General features: G+C 36.9%; 1 protein-coding gene across 3 annotated transcripts in view; it reads right to left on the bottom strand.

Moving 5' to 3' along the window:
- TUBGCP3 (tubulin gamma complex component 3) overlaps positions 1-20,582 on the bottom strand; it is a 116,774-nt gene that overhangs the window by 35,547 nt on the left and 60,645 nt on the right. For all 3 annotated transcript variants that reach the window (XR_002786781.2, XM_003414044.4, XM_064275215.1), the window contains exons 12-17: positions 13,819-13,929; positions 13,374-13,482; positions 10,200-10,389; positions 7,939-8,074; positions 6,945-7,013; positions 2,303-2,438 (exon numbers count right to left, since the gene is read on the bottom strand). Coding sequence is in view for 2 of the 3 variants with exons in the window: in XM_003414044.4 (XP_003414092.1) it covers positions 2,303-2,438; positions 6,945-7,013; positions 7,939-8,074; positions 10,200-10,389; positions 13,374-13,482; positions 13,819-13,929 (751 nt within the window). In the remaining variant the exon portion in view is untranslated. The remainder of the gene's footprint in view (positions 1-2,302; positions 2,439-6,944; positions 7,014-7,938; positions 8,075-10,199; positions 10,390-13,373; positions 13,483-13,818; positions 13,930-20,582) is intronic.

Here is a 20,582-nt window from a genome sequence, read left to right as displayed (position 1 = left end):
CGCTGGGCTGAGGGCTTTGGGGACCATGGTTTCAGTGAGCATCTAGCTCAACTGGCAAAACACAGTTTATAAAAAAAATGTTCTACATTTTACTTGGATGAATAGCATCTGGGGTCTTAAAAACCTGTGAGCAGCCATCTAAGATACTCCACTGGTCTCATCCCGTCAGGAGCAAAGGAGAATGAAGAAAAGCAAAGACACAAGGCAAAGATTAGTCCAAAGGACTAATGGACCGCAACCACCACGGCCTCCACCAGGCTGAGTCCAGCACAACTAGATATATGGTACCTGGCTACCACCAACTGCTCTAAGAGGGATCACGATAGAGGGTTCCAGACAGAGTGCAAGAAAAATGTAGAACAAAATTCTAACTCACAAAAAAAGACCAGACTTACTGGCCTGACAAAGACTGGAGAAACCCCGGGGTTATGGCCCCCAGACACCCTTTTAGGTCAGAAATGAAGTCATTTCTGAGGTTCACCCTTCAGCCAAAGATTAGACAGGCCCATAAAACGAAATGAGACTAAAGGGGCATACCAACCCAGGGGCAAGGACTAGAAGGCAGGAGGGGACAGGAAAACTGCTAAGAGGGAATCCAAGGTGGAGAAGGGAGAGTGTTGACATGCCATGGGGTTTCTAAGCAATGTCACAAAACAATATGTGTACTAATTGTTTAATGAGAAGCTAGTTTGTTCTGTAAACCTTCACGTGAAGTCCAATATTAAAAAATAAACAAAAAAGTAATACAGATGCCTATTTTGAAAGGATAAGAGTGATACAATGACAAAGTATTTGTATCATATTGACGTCAATCAGACAATATGAAAGATGCTGGCAGAGTGAAGTGACAGTTAAGCGTTGAGCTACTTGATGGCATCAGAAAGAACGCAGAGGAGGGAGCGTCGACGGCAAGCTGAGTGACACCTCAGACACAGATGCGGCACTGGAAGACTTGCTGTGAAATCTTCCCTGTGATTAATTCCTGGTCCTGCCTCCATTCAAGAGGCAATCCCCATGTTTAAGTCAACCTACATTCACTAGGATATAGGAAGGCAACTGTGAAGGCAGTACGTATTTTTCACAACCATTACGTGTTTTTAAAAAAGTCCCCTCTGACTTTCTTCTCAGCTATTTCAGTGGATTCCCACCATTAATTTTCTTTCTACACAGTTAATCCAGGGGAACCTAGACCATGATCATAACAGTATCATGACCCACTGGAAAAACCTGCTGGGAATGTAAGTGAGGACTTGCCTGTTGTTATAATGTTGAACAGGCTTCAGCAGAGCTTCTAGACTAAAAGAGACTACGAAGAAAGACCTGGCGACCTATATCCAGATCCCACAGTCTGATCTGCAACTGATTTGGGGGATGTTACAGGACTGGGCAGTGTTTCATTCTGTCGTTCATGGGGCTGCCATGAATCAGGGGCCAACCTGACGGCAGTTAACACCTGGTAAAAACTGCTAATTCCATATTTCAACACTGACTCAGATGGGTACATCGCTCTGTCTCACAGCCTTCTGGAACTCTGGTAGCTATTCCAGGCATTAGCCTCAAACCTAGTAAGGAAGTAGAGATCATGTACTCTTCCAAGAACTGTTCCTTTTCTTTTTTTAATAATTACTTTTTACTCATCGAAGAGTTACAGGCAAACACAGTTTAGTTCTTCTTCAGAGACATATTTATTGAAATATTTTCTCAAAGATTTTGACCAAATTAATTTCAATATAAAGATTTCAAAATTATTCATAACTGAAGTCAATCAATATTTACATTCATCTTGACTATCTGATACCTAATGATTTTTATTATAGTTTTAAAATGCCAAAAAAAAAATAATTTCACATGCTGGTTTATGAAGCAAAAGAAAAGATCAAAGCAAGTCCCAAGAAATGATGTAAACACTAGCTAGGTGAATTATAAATGAGCCAGTGATTTCTTAAACAGCTTTCTTTCCTTAAAAATTGGCGATTTTTAAAACAAAAGTGACATACATGTTTGAGCACTATAGTGAAAAAAAAAAAAATTGATTCTGAAAAACTTCAGGATTTGAAAAAACTCCAACTTAATTTTTTTTCTGATTTGCACTGAAGTCATGACAAGCAATATTACACATGAGCTTTCTAAAAGAAAGCCAAAACCAAAAGCAAAATAATGAATCATTCTTCAGTTCGACTGTGACATATACACTGTAATTTTTCCTTAGTTGCTGAAAACCATATATAGTGCAATGTTTCTGGTAAATATATGTAAGGCTAGCACACAATTATTTTAATTGCCTATCTAATTAATATTTTACCTGGCATATTTCTCAGGAGCTTTGCATTGCACATATGTCCTTTTCGTATGTCAGTAAGGATATATTCCATCCGTTTAGCCCTCCAGAGGAAATTAAATACTCTTAGGTAGTGGCTCATACATTCTCGAGTAAATACCTAAAAAGAACAGCAGAAGACAGGCATACAGTATTACATGCATAAGAATCTTTCCAATACTGGTCTCAGTTTTTTCTTTTCTTTTAAACAATAAACCCAGAGAATACACAAGCAACTCTAACAAATTCTAAGTAACATGCAAGCAACTAATACGGTACCTTTTAGAAAAGTATCATTATAAAACAACAGCCACATTTATTGAATAATTATGTGCAAAGGAATATGCTAAGCAAACTCTCAGTAATATAAGGTAGGTATTTTTGGACCAATTTTTCAAATGGGAAGACAAAGGCCTAACGTTACACAGCTAATATAAATGGTGAGTCAAAATTTTTAAACTAATCTAAATCTAAAATGTGGACTCAACTACAACTCCAAATGTGTGGCCATTTTATCCTGCCCTAGATCACCCGAGGAACACGTGAGGTACGACCACACTTTCTTCTGAAACCACAGCTTATCGTGGCGGTGAATCTCATGGAGGGAGGCCTAAAACAATCTCCAGTCTGAGAAAGCTCTCCAGGTTACTCTGCGGCTTTACTCTCTTGAACACTTCATCTCAGTGTACACGGAAAGCAGTTTCACAGCCAGGAGGGGTGAGCACTGTCAGGCAGACTATGCTAGGCCTCCTTTCCCTGCCCGCCTCCCACGGAGGGCTGCCAGACGCAGCAAATAAAAATACGGAACATGCCCAGCTGTATTATCAACTTCAGAAAAACCACATTTTTTTTCTTATAAGTATGTCTTATGCATACAGATAACAGAGTTTTCTGCAAACCGGTGTCAAAGATGTTTCTAACAGACATAAATGAGTGTGCGTAACAGACCTGGGGGCATTTTTACTGTTTACTAGATGACCTGGACAGAAAATTCATCTACATTTGTTACCAGTGTTTATACTTACAACACAACGAACTGGAAAGAGACCAGCTGCAAGTTCTTCCCCTGTATCTTCCAAACAGATAGGAGCTCTCAACAGCAGGACTAGACTGGGCATCAAAGAGCATATGCCTTACTCTATCAGCATCCCCTGAGCCCAGCCCTGGACGTTCACAGCTTTGGGACTTCATCCACAGCGATGTCTTGTTATGGCCCTATTCTGTCATTTCTACTACCTGTCCAGCCATCTTTCAAGGCAAAAGGCCAGACATCTATTCCTGGTCTCACCAATTTCCCTCTTCTTTGGACATTCATGGTATTTTTATTGGTTGATCCTTAAAATTTTTGGATTAAATTGTATACCGCTTTACCTTGATTTCTTATTTCATGTATTTTGTCATTTCTCACAGTGGGTTGGTTTTGGGTATCTATTTATTCTTCAGAATGCCATTTCTGAGCCAGGCGTTTGGTTGGGACGCAATACTGACTGACTGTTAAATGTCTGAACAGGAGTGATAAGAACTACTTTGAAGGTACTGCAAAAGCAAGTATGAGTGTTCTGGGGATTAGCCATTTTGCTGTACTGCCCACACTATTAATGTTCTTGCAATTACAGAAATACACAGTGACTAGTTTAAATAATTTTACAGCAAAATTAAAGGATTTTTTGCTAAACAAATAATGTGTTACAGGACCCTTTTAAGTATTTAGCTCCAATAGTACATTTAAAGTTATCTAATTTACAAAAATTCAATTTAATCACAACTCTTTAGAAATATTAACTTTTTAAGAGATAATATTCATATTCTACTGCATTTCTACAGGGGTAAACATCAACCACATTTATTTAGTTTTACCATTTATAAGGTCTTTCAGTTCATCTCACTGTAAAATAGACTTGAGAGAAATACTAAACAGGTAAGTTTCTGACACCGGTTCCTGGAGATCGATGATGGAAAAAAATGGATTCTATCCTGCCAGTTGTCAAAATAAGAAGATTAAAGAAAATGTTTCCATATTCTTCTTCAGCTAACACTAGGCTATTATACCAAACATCACAACTTAAAAAAAAAAAAATCCACAAATCCTTCTTTAGTTGTATAAAAACAAAAAAAACCAAACCCACTGCCATCTAGTCGATTCCAACTCATAGTGACCCCATAGGGTTTCCAAGGACATAAATCTCTATGGAAAGAGACTGCCACAAATTTCTCCCACAGAGCTGCTGGTGTTTTCGAACTGCTCACTTCTCGGTTAGCAGCTGATCACTTTAACTGCTGTGCCACCAATATTAAATGACCTAACCATACTAAAATTTGAATAAAATAATTCATTTTCCCGAACAGTTTAAGATTCATTAAAAACAAGATGAACAAAAATTATTTTCAAAATAGTTAATGAACTTTATTAGCTAATAAATTTTTGAATGTGTTTTTAATTTCTTAATTTTCAAAATTAGACCAATACTAAAACTTCCCTGATATTTTAAATCACAGAATTTATGTGTGCAGCTAAAATTTTAATGGCGTGTTATATAACATATAATGATATAATTACATTATAGAAGATACGTATCCATTATAATTAAATTCTATACAAAAATGATCACCTCAATTAATTAGAATAGGAAGGGAATAGTGTTAATAAGGAAAATTAAATTTAACAGGGGAAAGCAGCAAACCCATTTTCTTCCAAATATTAATTCTAAAAGTATTTTTTAAATACAACAGTCTTTTTTTATCTTCCTTGTAGCTTTTGAATGCAACTGCATAGAATTTAATTTTTCTCTGATAATTAAAAATTATCTTGATTTCTAATATCACTCTAAATACTTCTAATTATACAATAATATGATTATCGGTACAGCAATTTAGCTAAAAGTATACCAACGCCAGGAAATAACCTAACCCTAGAACTGGAATGGCAACAGACATGCAAGAAACAATTTCCATATTATGCCCTTGCCAAATACTGTTTATCAATTATAGGACTCTTTTCTCCCTCTTTCTCAATTCAATATTCCAGGTGCCACTTACCAGTCCACTGGAGCTGGCATACAAATTGACCTCTATTTGCCATTTCTACCCTAGAACTTTGTTTTCTTTAAATGAAGCTATGAAACAAACTTCTTTGCTTGGCTCTTTCTGCTAATACAGAACCTTTAAAACTCTAAAATTTAACAATCTAATACTGCACAAACAATTGTTTATACAAAAGGTACAGAACACATACCTCTGATACTCCTAATAAGATCTTGCAGCATTATGAAATAACTAAATATCGCATACATAGACCATGGTCAGTATATTTTATTTCTCCATGTATACTTAAATCTATTTTATGAAATAATCAATGTAATTAACTTTATATGTACTATACTGAAAAGGTGGGTGATATAAAAGTTTCTAATTTAAATAATTTTTTAAAATACCATACTGCTCTGTGCATTATAACCACTAAAACTGCTTAAGATGTAAGTCAAAGGACAGAATAAAAAGTTGAGTATGAAAAAAAATTAAATATAAGAGTAGTTTTACATTTAAATATAGTAGCTATAACTTGGTAAAGTTTAAACACTGGGAATTTATATATTAAAAAAATTGCACCACTAGCTAACATTTCACAGTAGATACAACAAACATGGTGGCGCACTGATTAAGAGCTAGGCTGCTAACCAAAAAGATCTGCAGTTCAACTCCACCAGCCACTCCTTGGAAATCCTATGGGGAGGTTCTACTCTGTCCTATAGGGTTGCTATGAATCAGAATCAACTTGACACCACCTAACAACAACAAACGTATCTGTCAATGGTAAATCTATGAAATTCTTCTAACAGGGGGTTATGATTTATATTTTGAGGCAGGGAAAACAACCATGAAGTCAGTCTACAAGACTGAGTAGGAAGAAATTTTAGAGCCAACTACAGTACTTTTTAACAAAATATTTATGGTAATTAAAAGAAATGCAATTTCCTTTAATATATTTCAGATATAAAAATGATTAAAATCAGTTCAAAGAGTTATCTTTTATCAACGAGAATTTATGCAAGTGTGAATAAAGAAAAAAATGAGCAGTAAGAAGGAGCACTTTAATTGCAGATATGTAAAAAGACAACTCTGCTGGTCCATCTTTTACGACTCGGTAACTGTTAAAAGGAACAGTACATTTATTTACGTATGGTAAAAGCACTGTGAACAATTGCACTGCTTTTTCTCATCTGTTTAAATGAATACTAAATATCAAATTTTATTTAAGTAGTAAAAATACGATTCCCCTAAAATACGCTTTACAGTTCCTTTCGAATTATCTTAAATTAGTTGCTACGGTATTAAGAATAATGGAACAAAATGAACAATCCATTTATTAAGTACTTGCCAAATCCTATGATAGAACAAACGATATTTTTAAGAATTCTTAAAATAATAGAGCATTTTAGCACCCATTAGTAGTCATTTAAAATGCACACATACAATTTTGGCTTAAGTATTCATTCAATGAGTATATCCTAAATGTCAAGTGGTCACTTTAATTAGAAGTTCTTTGTGAAGAAAGCCAATTTTAAAACAGCAAAATGTTTAGCAATCTAAGTAGCTGTGAATACCATAAAAACAATGAGAATAATCTTACAGTTGCAATTGGTCCATCAACATGATAGTCAAGGCTGAAGACATCCCATCCAGTATCACCTGGAGAGACCTAATACCAAAAAAAAATATATATATATATATAAAAATAATCGCAGGGCTTTCCACCAGTGATAAACTTGTTGCTGAAGTGCCTGTCTACTATTCAATGAAAATACAGCAAAACAAGGCCCAAAATTTTAAAACCGCTTTAAGAGTTTTAAGTGTCTAGCTGTGTAAGAGCAGGGAATTGAATCTTTTTGTCAATTCCTGTATCCTCAGCATTTGGACAATGACTGGAGCATAGAAGTTACCCTACAAATACTTTTGAATGAATATTATAAATTCATGTTTAAAATTAATCACCATTTTAATGACAAAAAAAAAAAAAAACTCCTACTGCCTTATAACATTCTTCAAATCCTTCTAAGTCAATATTTTAAGAAAACGAACAGGTCCTGCTAATGATCCTACATTGTAACTAAGTAAATAACAATACTTACTCACCCATGTCCCTAGGAAAAGTTACCTTTCACCAAACTGAAACTAAAAACATGTTTTTTTGATAAATAAATATTATTATTGTACATCACCTCTTGGGCTTATCAAACTTATTACCATTAACTGTAATTTTTTTTTCTTTATGACATACTAAGCATTTACTGTGTGCTACCAACCACCGTGAAATGCATTTTCTATAGTTTATCAAATTTAAACCTAATAACCCTGTGAAGTCCTTTTTTTTTTTTTTTTAAATCGTGTAAACTGAGACTTAGTGATGTTCGAAAATTAAGCGACATGCCTAGGTTCACACCACAAATTTTGGAGTTGAGAGGCAAACTCAGGATGTCCAGACTTCCAACAGCGACTCTTAACAACTAGTTATGTCTTAAACAACATGGAAAATATTAAGTCACAATACCCTGGTCTTAGACTTTGTTGTGTTAATTTTTGTTCCCTCAGAAAAACATCATTCCAAACAAAGAAAGTTAAAATACCTCCAGGAGCCTAACATCCAGTCTTTTGAGAATTTCAGGACTGTCAAACTGGGCATTGGTCGCTCTGACAGCAGTTTCAAGAATTCCAGTCAAGTTATGTTGATACAAAGTAGTAGCTGGACGGACAAGTTCTGGTCTAACAAATTTTTTATAAAAATTACAGAAAATGTTACTTGAATTGTTAATGAATTTTAAAAACTTAAAATTTATAAAAAGTAAAAGTTCAAATTATAAAAACTGAGAAGACAAACAGGACCAAAACTACAATGTGGTAACAAATGTTTCATAGCATTAATTGTAAGTAGGTCTTACCAATTATTGAGTGAAATGTTTCTCTGAAGTCTCAAAAAAAATTAATTTTGACTGAGCTTAAATAGGAAATACTTATATGTGCCATATTTGTTAACAAATAAGGTTTTCAAACTTAAGACTGCTGTATGAGTAGCATGAACTATTCCAATTTCCTTTATGAGAGCCAATGGGAGGAAAGAAGGACGAGATAACTTCATGAAATCAAAGAAAACAACTAGCTACGTGCAAGTCATGATGCTAAAAGGTTGAGAATGACTGCATTATCAGTAAGCATGTTAAAGGTTACCGGTGTCTGTATTTCTAAATATGCACATAACATCTCTCTCATCAAGAGCTGACCAAGTCAGGATCCTATGCAGTCATCCTAAAGCACACGTGTAGATTCTACCTGTTCACAGGCCTTTAGAAAGCAATTTGCCTATGACACTAAAATGGGCAGAGACAAGGTGAAAAAAGACATACAACATGGACTTTTCTCAAATAAGTCTGAGGCAAGCTGGAGATATGTTGATGGCACTCCCCTTTGAATAGCAAAAACGAGGTGCTCTAAATACCCAAGTTCATCACGAGGCAAATATGTTAAGTCAGTTAAATGACTGCATCATAGTATGTTATCATGGCCCTGATTCTCCCTGGAAGGAAGGACCGGCTACTCTCACGTGCATCAACTTCTCCGCCCACTCTCCCTCCCATCCTCCCTCCCTCACAGTAACTTAACCAGCGTGCACATCCCACATCCTTATACGTACTCACTATAAACCTTAAACAACGTCTCATCCTTCACTCATCACCACTCAGGCTTCAAACAGGTACTGATCTCACAACCAGTACTTAACTTTGAGGAAACCCCTTCTTTTCTCAAAGGGTGGAAATGCTACTTCAGTAAGTATAATCACAAAGCCTTTTATGTTTAGCAGATAATCAACTCTTTCATGAGCTAACTGATCTAACGATTTGACGATGTCACTCACGAACACGTAGAAAAGAGTTAGCTACATGTGCCTCAAAACACTAAATCATTTTTCCTGTTGAAAACTGACGTCTGGTTAGAAGGCAGGACTATAACAGCTATGTGCCTAACACAGTGGTTCTCAAGGTGTAGTCCCCACACCAGCAGCATCGGCACTGCTTGGTAACTTGTTAGAAATGCAAATTCTTAAGTCCTACCCTAAAAAGTCCTACCCTAAATCCACTGAATCAGAAATTCTGGACACAGGGCCCAACCGTTCACTGTAACAAGCCCTCTAGGGGATCAGATACACACTAAAGTGCGAGAACCAAAGGCCTAGAAGAATGTTTGATTAGCACAGGTATAATTTAAAGGTAATTTACTATTTTAAGTGCCCAAAAAGGAGCACAAACAATTAATAATAAGCTCCATTCTTATCAATGCCAAAATGAACTATCCCTGTCATGTGCTGTGGCCCACAATTCTGGGTGCCCACTCGCCAATGCTGCCCAGGTGCCCTGGCTGCATCCTCAGGTCTGGACTGCTTCTGGAGCCATGAGCATAATCTGCTCTGACCCGGAGCAGTTTGCACCTCCATGGATGAAGGGGAAGGACACAGAATTAATTCTGGAATGAGAGATGCCATAAGGAATGATTAACTTCAAACTAAAGCTAAAGTCTATCTGATTACATCCTAAACTTCTTACACACTAAAGACTGTGTCACAGTGTTAACAAGGGGCACAGATATTTATTATTAACAAAGCATAGCACTAGACTTTTATGCTCTGCTGGTAGCCACAGCCAAAATACAAGGGAGCTTAACTTCTGAAAATTTTCTTTTCAAATTTTATTTGAAGAACATGCTCTGTAAAAATTCAATTCATTGTCCACTAATGCCATTTTTTTCTAAAAATATTCAGAAATTATAAGGATCTTTGTTTTTTCATGTTAAATCTACCATATATTTATAAAAATCAAAACAGATACAGTTTTCTTACTTTAGCAAATCCATTAAGTGTCTTATAAAATCTCCTTGACCAAGAAGTAAGTACCGCCTCATTGCCTGCATGTGGTCCAGCAAGCTGTATTTTTTATTGAGAACATCCAATAGGTATTTGCTGGTCTCGAAATAAGCTGCATCAATTTTTCCCTGAAATGCATTTTCTAAATCTGTGAATAAATCCACAGCTGTAAAGAACAAAAGAGAAAAGAATACTTACACACATTATTTGTATTTTAACAAAGGAAGACCTAAACAGCACGTACATACAAGTCAATACCGGCACCTGTAAAATGGTACCAACAGGAGACTAAAGTAAAGACAAGCTGCACGTGGTACACATATTTAGAATACAAAGTAGAACCACGAGAACGTGAAGCTGAGAACTCTAATAATTAGATGAATTTACAGCAGACATTTACATTCTGACCTACAAAAGAAACCAGTGGCAGAATTATTCATTACTTGAAGAATATACAGGACAAATTACCTACTACAATGTAACTAACTCGAAATCTCACTAAAACACGTGGGTACAAGTGCAAAGAACACACATGCCATGTCAATACTGAGTCACCTGTACATACCTAAAAGGCATTCTCATAAGTCAGTCTTAAGAATAAACCAAAATAACACACGTGAATGAGCTTTCTGAATTGGAAAACTCTGTGTAAAAGTTAGGTACTATTACCATACCGCCATCTCATAGTGTCGCAGAGGAAACTACAGGGAAAGCACTAGAGATTTTTTAGCAAACACTTATTTAAAAAATATTAACGCTTCAATTAGAAAACAATCCCAGTGTTGAAGAACAATCTAAGACTGAGATAAAGTAAGATACCTGCTCAAGGTCAGGCATAAATCAGAAACAGAGGTAAGGCCTGTAGCGCACACGTGGAAGTCCCTTTCTCCAACCTGAGTTAACAGTCTTGGAAATATGGGAAGACTTTAGGATTGTTTCTCGCTTGTTTGTTCTTTAAAAGAGCTCCATTAAGAAAAACCCATTTTAGTGCTGCTGCTGCTATCCCAATTACACGCTGGTACGGAGGTTCGAGTCCACCCAGAGGCACCTCAGAAGGAAGGCCTGGCAGTCTATTGCCAGAAGATCACAGCCATTGGAAACCCTACGGAGCACAGTTCTACTATGACACACAGGGGTCACCATGAGTCAGAACTGACTTCGCAACAACTGGTCCGGTTTCTGGTTCACGGCAAAGCTAGGGTGTCCAGAGGCAAGAAAATACGCACTGTTTTCAACAGAAGAATGAAGTCTGACTGACCCTAATACCATGAGACTGTTTGATGGTTTGTGCCTATTTTAATATTTTAGGGTGGGGCTGTATTTCCTTTTATCTATATAGTTTTAAAAATGTAAACCTTTTCCCTCAGAAATGTTATTATACCCTTACTTGAATCAATAAGGATTTTTACTCCAAAAAAAAAAAAAGGTTTACAAAATTTCAGCCAAAAGTAGAATAAATAAAATTCAAAGCTTCCCTGTCAATTATTGTTTCTTAGTGTTTCAGGGATGTCTTATTTCTTATGCTCCAGTTTTTTAAATTGTACTATTTTTTTTCACACTTTTAACTCATGAAAATTTTTTCATAGATAAGAAACATGAATTTAGCTTTTCCCTCTGATTTTGTTTTATTAGTTTTGGGGAATATAAATATTTTCTCTTCCCAGCTATACTATACACTTAATAGCAAAAACCTTGTCCCCAACAGATGCTGGCAGCAGTGGAGATGAAGATGAGGATGGCAACAGTTGCTGGAACAGAAGTAGTCGTAGCAGTAACTGGAGCTATTTCTATACCATCAGTTTCCACTCTAGGCAGGTGCTTCCCAAATCTCTATATTCAGCCCTGACCATTATCTAGAGTTCAGTGCAGCATTTCCCAGTCAGCTACACTAAGATGTCCTATCAGCTATTTAAAATCAAATTGCTCCAAACTGAAAAGTTTTTTCTCCCGACCCGATTTTATTCCTAAATTGTCTGCTCCCCCTAGTGTAAAAAGCTCAAAGTTTTAGTATCATCTTTGACTCTTCTCTCTCTTCTGCCCTTCTTGTCCAAAGAACTACGAAGTTCTGCTAAACACCGTCTTTCACACTATTGCCTACTAGTCTCCGTTCCACCATTATCTACTAAGACAGCATCCAATGACAAAATAAGATTTATCTGCTAGGTCCTAGTCTCTCCCTCTCTAATCTATTATTTTATAAGGAAGAAGGTAATTTCGTGAAGCAGTTCTGATTATGTCATGACTCTGCTCAAAAACTTGTTTTTCTATGTTTTCATTATCATCTTCAGCAGAGTCCTTCCTCCTATTTCATGTTTCTGTTTGTGCTGTCCTCTCTTCCTGGATTGTGCATCAACTCAAGGTCAACTTCCACCTGTTCTTCAAGGGCCAGTTCAGTTAGGATCTCTTCCTTCAGGCTTTCTTGGTTGCCTTGTCTGAAAATACTTAACACACTTTATCTAGGCATCTCATTTTATTTATCACTTTCTACCTTTTATTATTTATTATATATTGTATTCTATCTTATCTCCATTATCACACCATAAGCTAATTGAAGGCATAGTCCATGGTGAATTCGTTACTACCTCCCCAAATACCTACCAAAATGTCCTTTGCAAAGTAAGCTTATTGAATGAATCAAGGTGATAGTATAAACAGCAAATATAATTAGGATTGGAAAGCTATCAAAATTAGTCAGCTATGCACAAAACACCATGATACTACTGAAGCTGTGGCATGAAGCAAATAGGAAAAATATAAGGGAACAAGAGAAAAATGAGGGAAAACCCAAGAGCTCCTAAGGTAGGCAACGATTTAACACAACTAACACTTGCTAAATCTCTGCTGATCTCTAAATGAGCCTTTAAATCCCAATGCATGGCTGTTATTAGCAAACTTTTTTCCTTTACTTTCATATTTTGGCATAATAACTATAAAAAAGTAATACAAATTACTCAAAAAGGCAAACCAGCTACAACTATTCCAATACTCACGGTTGTATTCTGTGTAAAACAATGAATAAGAACATATTCAGGCTAACCCATTTTTACGTGTGTTATAGTCCATACCAAGGTGTCCAGGTGATATAATTCAGATTCTCTGTCAGCCCAGTGAACAAAATACCATTTAAGAAACACCCTGTCATTGTCATACCATCCTTGGGTGGCTCAGCAGACTTAGTCACAGCTATCATCTTTGTAGTTGGTGTCTGATCGTGGCAAACCTGGTGCAAAAAATTTATCGATTTTCCTATCAAAAGGACCTAAAAAAGGAAATAGTCTATGGTTACCTTTACACAAAATTAAAATGACAAATCCTTCAAGTATTATAGACACTCATAAGCTACACACTGGCTATTCATTAAAAATTTAGTAACAAAAGCATTGGTATAGTGTCACATGAACTCCAGGAACATGACAAAAACATGTCAATCTGCTACCATATTCAGTTAATAGAAATTTCATATTAAGAATGTTAAAAAATACTAAAATGCTACAAAATTTTGTTTAGAGTTTAGTCACAAATATCAGGTATATATAGTATTAAAACTTCAAAATCACTCACACACACACACACCCAAAAAGGTCTTCTACCTTACCTTTCTAGATTGATCCATTGTAATAAATGAAGGAATCATGGATTTCCTTAAAGTGTACTTGTCATGCCACAGTCTATCTGTTTTAACTGTTGGATCTGATGCTACAAAAAACTGAAGGAAAAAGGGTATTAGAACATTAAAAAGTGGTATTTATGGCAAAATGAGCAGCTAACCAGGAGTATCAAAGAACAAGTTACTCTAGAAAGCCAAGTTCTCCAAGTACAGACAGAATTACCCATTTATACAATACTTGCTTTAAAAGGTATTATGGGTAAAAATCTCTCTAAATTGAATTATATATTTCCCAGACTTTTAAAACCAAAGTATAATAAAAACAACTAAAGCTTCTTCTTGAAAACTTGTGATCCTCCTTATGAACACCAATTACAGGCCTCAGTATATAACATAAATAATCTAAGCATCGGTATCTAAGACCTTACTAATAAGTATGAAGTCCTTTTCTACCTTAGTAAATTCACTCAAACGGCAAGAACTTTCTGAGGTTCTTTTTGCTGTTCTCCCTTACACTCAGCTGTGTGTCTTTTTATCAGCGTGCCTACCCTTTGCAGTCTCACCTCTGCAGAGCCCTGACATCTGGAGCATAGCTGGGACCACAGGGGCTAATGTACTTACTCACATAAAAGCCCTCTGTACATAAGACTATCGTGCACGAGAAGACCTTGACTTAAAAACGATCCATACACGTGTGGCCAGCGCCAGGAAGCCAAAAATTGGCACCACAAGAAGGAAGCGCCCTTCTCCTCTTAGCTCTACCGAAGCACCATCAGCGCTGGAGAAGTTTCTTCCTTGTCCATCACATCCTCACCTTCCCCGACCCCAGCCTACTAGGCTGACCCTCTGACATCAAAAATGACGACAAGCGGCAAGGAGAAAATTAAACTGTTACTGTTTACAATATATTTGCCACTGAAACAATGAGGCAATTCTTATTTTCGGTCATTTATCCTAAAAGGTTTTTGTTTTTATTTCTATAATTAGATTTCTAAAAGCAGAACTGCTAAGTCAAAGTAATTCCTATTATTTATATACATAATGCCAGTTTTCCTTTCCAAACAGCTGTGCCAAGAAGCATCGCCAAGAGGCCCTATATTCTGCACCCTTGCTCTTTTTAGTTTTCACCAATCTGCGACACGAAATCACAGTTATCTCGCTACTGCTACGTCACCGACTACAAATGAAGCCAAGCGTATTTTCCTAATTTTGATTGCCATTTACTTTTCTTCTCCTGTGAACTGTCTTTTCATATCCTTGACCCATCTTTCTACTGATTTTGTCCTTTTCTTATCAATATACAGATTCTCTGTATATTAGGGTATTGACCACCTGTCAATTACTAAGCATTACAATTTTATTTTTTCTATTTTAACCATTTGCTATTGTTTCTAGTATGTTGCCTTGTTTGTGTTTTGTTTTGTCCTATTTCTTTGTAACATAGTAAATGCCTGTCTTCCTTTATGACTTCTAAGTTTCTTTTCCTCCTATGATCTTCCCATTCCTAGATTATAGAAATATTACATTATTTTTGTTTAGTATTTCTCTTGTGTTATTTTTAATATTTAGATCTTTAATCCCCCTGGAATTTATCTTCGCTTATAGTATAAGGTAGAAGGTCTATGCTCTCTTCTAGATGACACTTTCTTTTTATTGGCTCTGCCTGCTCCCTTTATTGAACCATCATTTTCTCTAAACTAAGGATGGTTTAAATTTAGAAACTATCATAATTAATTGTATCAAAAGAATAAAAGGAGGAAATCATTTGACTATATCAAGAGATGCTGAAAAGACATTTCCTAATGCCTTTATTAACATCCTCCAGGGGTGACCAGTTAGCTTTCTGTTTTATTATCATTATAAACATGGATTTATGTGTATCTGGTGTTTCAACCCATCCTTATTCATGTACTATTTTTCTCATTTTGGACTAACGGGAGACTCTTCAAGCTGACTCCTGAGTCCTTTAGACAGGACCATGGTAGTCTTCCTTGCTTTTTGGCATGGAAGGTGTCCCAGGCTCACTTTGTGTACTTCCTCCCCAGACCTAGAATCAGCTATTTCTCCAACAAGCTCTAGTTAGTTTGGGGGGGGAAAGGTCATTTCCATACCACAACCTTAGCACATCAGCCTCATTTTAAGTTGGAAACGTGAGATCATTTGAGACTTTTCACTAGCTATGTTATACATTAGTTTGGTTCCCCAATCAGACTGCAAAATCCATTTAAGTCATCATATAACTAAAGTGCCTTTCTTCCATAAACTCACCATCACCAATAAGTAAACTACACACGATCCTTATTAAGAACGGTATGTCCACAGTTACCGAATGAATTTAAAGATTTTTTAAAAAATAATAGTAGTAACTACATAGCAATAGAAAACTAATGATTTCCTAGAAAAAAGTAAATGACCAAAACTGACCCAAGAAGAGAGACAGAGGACCCTAAGAAGAGCAGTATCTTTAGAAGACATCGGAAATATAAAATGCTACCACTAAAGCACAGGGCCTACTCAACCTGAGGGAGAGAAAAGTCATTTTTATATAAACTATTATAGACCACAGAAAAACACACAGAGTTCTCCAGTGTACTTTATGGCTCTAGTATGACACTAGTAAAACCTGACAAAAACAGCTGTACAAACGAAAACTATAGGCCAGTTTCATTTCTGAATACAGATGAAGAAATTCTAAATAAAATATGACCCATGCACTGCTGGAATAAAATACTCTTGGGTCAGGGTATTACATTTTGAATACACTGCTAAATGTCCAAAAATAAGGAAATACATATATACATAAATACATTATCATGCAGTCATTAAAAATGATGTTGGGGAGGCGGAGCCAAGATGGCGGACTAGGCAGACGCTACCTCGAATCCCTCTTACAACAAAGACACGGAAAAACAAGTGAATCGATCACATACATAACAATCTACGAACCCTGAACAACAAACACAGATTTAGAGACGGAGAACGAACTAATACGGGGAAGCAGCGATTGTTTCCAGAGCCTGGAGCCAGCGTACCAGTCAGGTACGGCAAAAGCACAGAGACCTGCTCCACCCCCCTGAACTAACCCCGGGAGGGGGACCAGCCGGTCCCACGGGCGGCGTGGGACGCAGCCGGTAGGAGAAGTCCCCGGGAGACAGTGACTGATCTTGGAGCAGAAAGAGCAGCATCCAAGCCGGGGAATCGTCCCGCAGGGATTTGGACTGGACGCAGGTACGCCATAAACACGGAGAGTTGCTCCACCCCCCTGAACTAACCCCAGGAAGGGGACCAGCCGGGTCGCGCGGGCGGCGTGGGACGCAGCCGGTAGGAGAAGTCCCCGGGAGGCAGCGACTGGTATTGGAGCGGGGAGAACAGCGTCCCAGCCGGGACACTCGGTCACGGCACAAGCACAGGGAGCTACTCCACCCATCTGAACTAACCCCGGGAGGAGGCCCAACTGGTTCTCAGAGGCGGCACAGCCACGTGGCTGGAGGGACGAGAAGTCCCCGGGAGGCAGCGACTGATTTTGGAGTCGAGAGTGCACCGTCCCAGTAGGGGAGCCTTGACGCTGGGCTTGGGGCTGGAAGCGGAGGATCTGACCATGACTCCAGCAGGCCAGGCCCCCCAGGGGCAATTTCCACACAGCCAGCACACATAGGCAAAGCGCCCGCGGGAATCTCAGATATAATAGTCATTCCAAGCAAGACAAGCAACTCTGGCTATATTCTGAGGTGCTACTCTCCTATCTGTTCCCTCCCCTACCCTCCCCAGGCGGCTTCATTAACATCTGAATAGCCTGAGCCAGAGGGAGAACTCTGATAGGGATCTGACTGCAGTTTTTTTTTAGCGGATTTTCTGGAAAAACTAGTTTCCCAGTGATGGCTCGGAGACAACAATCCATATCAAACCACTTAAAGAAGCAGACCGTGACAGCTTCTCCAACCCCCCAAACAAAAGAATCAAAATCTTTCCCAAATGAAGATACAATCTTGGAATTATCAGATACAGAATATAAAAAACTAATTTACAGAATGCTTAATGATATCACAAATGAAATTAGGATATCTGCATAAAAAGCCAAGGAACACACTGATAAAACTGTTGAAGAACTCAAAAAGATTATTCAAGAACATACTGGAAAAATTAATAAGTTGCAAGAATTCATAGAGAGACAACATGTAGAAATCCAAAAGATTAATAATAAAATCACAGAATTAGACAACACACTAGGAAGTCAGAGGAGCAGACTCGAGCAATTAGAATGCAGACTGGGACATCTGGAGGACCAGGGAATCAACACCAACATAGCTGAAAAAAAATCAGATAAAAGAATTAAAAAAAATGAAGAAACCCTAAGAATTATGTGGGACTCTATCAAGAAGGATAACCTGCGGGTGATTGGAGTCCCAGAACAGGGAGGGGGGACAGAAAACACAGAGAAAATAGTTGAAGAACTCCTGACACAAAACTTCCCTGACATCATGAAAGACGAAAGGATAGCTATCCAAGATGCTCATCGAACCCCATTTAAGATTGATCCAAAAAGAAAAACACCAAGACATATTATCATCAAACTCACCAAAACCAAAGATCAACAGAAAATTTTAAAAGCAGCCAGGGAGAAAAGAAAAGTTTCCTTCAAGGGAGAATCAATAAGAATATGTTCTGACTACTCAGCAGAAACTATGCAGGCAAGAAGGGAATGGGACGACATATACAGAACACTGAAGGAGAAAAACTGCCAACCAAGGATCATATATCCAGCAAAACTCTCTCTGAAATATGAAGGCGAAATTAAGATATTTACAGACAAACACAAGTTTAGAGAATTTGCAAAAACCAAACCAAAGCTACAAGAAATACTAAAGGATATTGTTTGGTCAGAAAACCAATAGTATCAGATATCAGCACAACACAAGGTCACAAAACAGATCGTCCTGATATCAACTCAAATAGGGAAATCACAAAAACAAACAAATTAAGATTAATTAAAAAAATATATATATACATAACAGGGAATCATGGAAGTCAATAGGTAAAACATCACAATAATCAAAAAGAGGGACTAAATACAGGAGGCATTGAACTGCCATATGGAGAGTGATACAAGGCGATATAGAACAATACAAGTTAGGTTTTTACTTAGAAAAAAAGGGGTAAATAATAAGGTAACCACAAAAAGGTATAACAACTCTATAACTCAAGATAAAAACCAAGAAAAACGTAACGACTCAACTAACATAACGTCAAGCACCATGAAAATGAGGATCTCACAATTTACTAAGAAAAACGTCTCAGCACAAAAAAGTATGTGGAAAAATGAAATTGTCAACAACACACACAAAAAGGCATCAAAATGACAGCACTAAAAACTTATTTATCTATAATTACCCTGAATGTAAATGGACTAAATGCACCAATAAAGAGACAGAGAGTCACAGACTGGATAAAGAAACACGATCCATCTATATGCTGCCTACAAGAGACACACCTTAGACTTAGAGACACAAACAAACTAAAACTCAAAGGATGGAAAAAAGTATATCAAGCAAACAATAAGCAAAAAAGAAGAGGAGTAGCAATATTAATTTCTGACAAAATAGACTTTAGACTTAAATCCACCACAAAGGATAAAGAAGGACACTATATAATGATAAAAGGGACAATTGATCAGGAAGACATAACCATATTAAATATTTATGCACCCAATGACAGGGCTGCAAGATACATAAATCAAATTTTAACAGAATTGAAAAGTGAGATAGATACCTCCACAATTATACTAGGAGACTTCAACACACCACTTTCGGAGAAGGACAGGACATCCAGTAAGAAGCTCAACAGAGACACGGAAGATCTAATTACAACAATCAATCAACTTGACCTCATTGACTTATACAGAACTCTCCACCCAACTACTGCAAAATATACTTTTTTTTCTTGCGCACATGGAACATTCTCTAGAATAGACCACATATTAGGTCATAAAACAAACCTTTGCAGAGTCCAAAACATCGAAATATTACAAAGCATCTTCTCAGACCACAAGGCAATAAAACTAGAGATCGATAACAGAAAAACGAGGGAAAAGAAATCGAATACTTGGAAAATGAACAATACCCTCCTGAAAAAAGACTGGGTTATAGAAGACATCAAGGAGGGAATAAGGAAATTCATAGAATGCAACGAGAATGAAAATACTTCCTATCAAAACCTCTGGGACACAGCAAAAGCAGTGCTCAGAGGCCAATTTATATCGATAAATGCACACACACAAAAAGAAGAAAGAGCCAAAATCAGAGAACTGTCCCTACAACTTGAACAAATAGAAAATGAGCAACAAAAGAATCCATCAGGCACCAGAAGAAAACAAATAATAAAAATTAGAGCTGAACTAAATGAATTAGAGAACAGAAAAACAATCGAAAGAATTAACAAAGCCAAAAGCTGGTTCTTTGAAAAAATTAACAAAATTGATAAACCATTGGCTAGACTGACTAAAGAAATACAGGAAAGGAAACAAATAACCCGAATAAGAAATGAGAAGGACCACATCACAACAGAACCAAATGAAATTAAAAGAATCATTTCAGATTATTATGAAAAATTGTACTCTAATAAATTTGAAAACCTAGAAGAAATGGATGAATTCCTGGAAAAACACTACCTACCTAAACTAACACATTCAGAAGTAGAACAACTAAATAGACTCATAACAAAAAAAGAGATTGAAATGGTAATCAAAAAACTCCCAA

Source organism: Loxodonta africana, chromosome 23, assembly GCF_030014295.1.
Source record: "Loxodonta africana isolate mLoxAfr1 chromosome 23, mLoxAfr1.hap2, whole genome shotgun sequence".
In the NCBI taxonomy this organism is placed as follows: Eukaryota; Metazoa; Chordata; class Mammalia; order Proboscidea; family Elephantidae; genus Loxodonta; species Loxodonta africana.
This window is presented reverse-complemented; position numbering and strand designations above follow the sequence as displayed.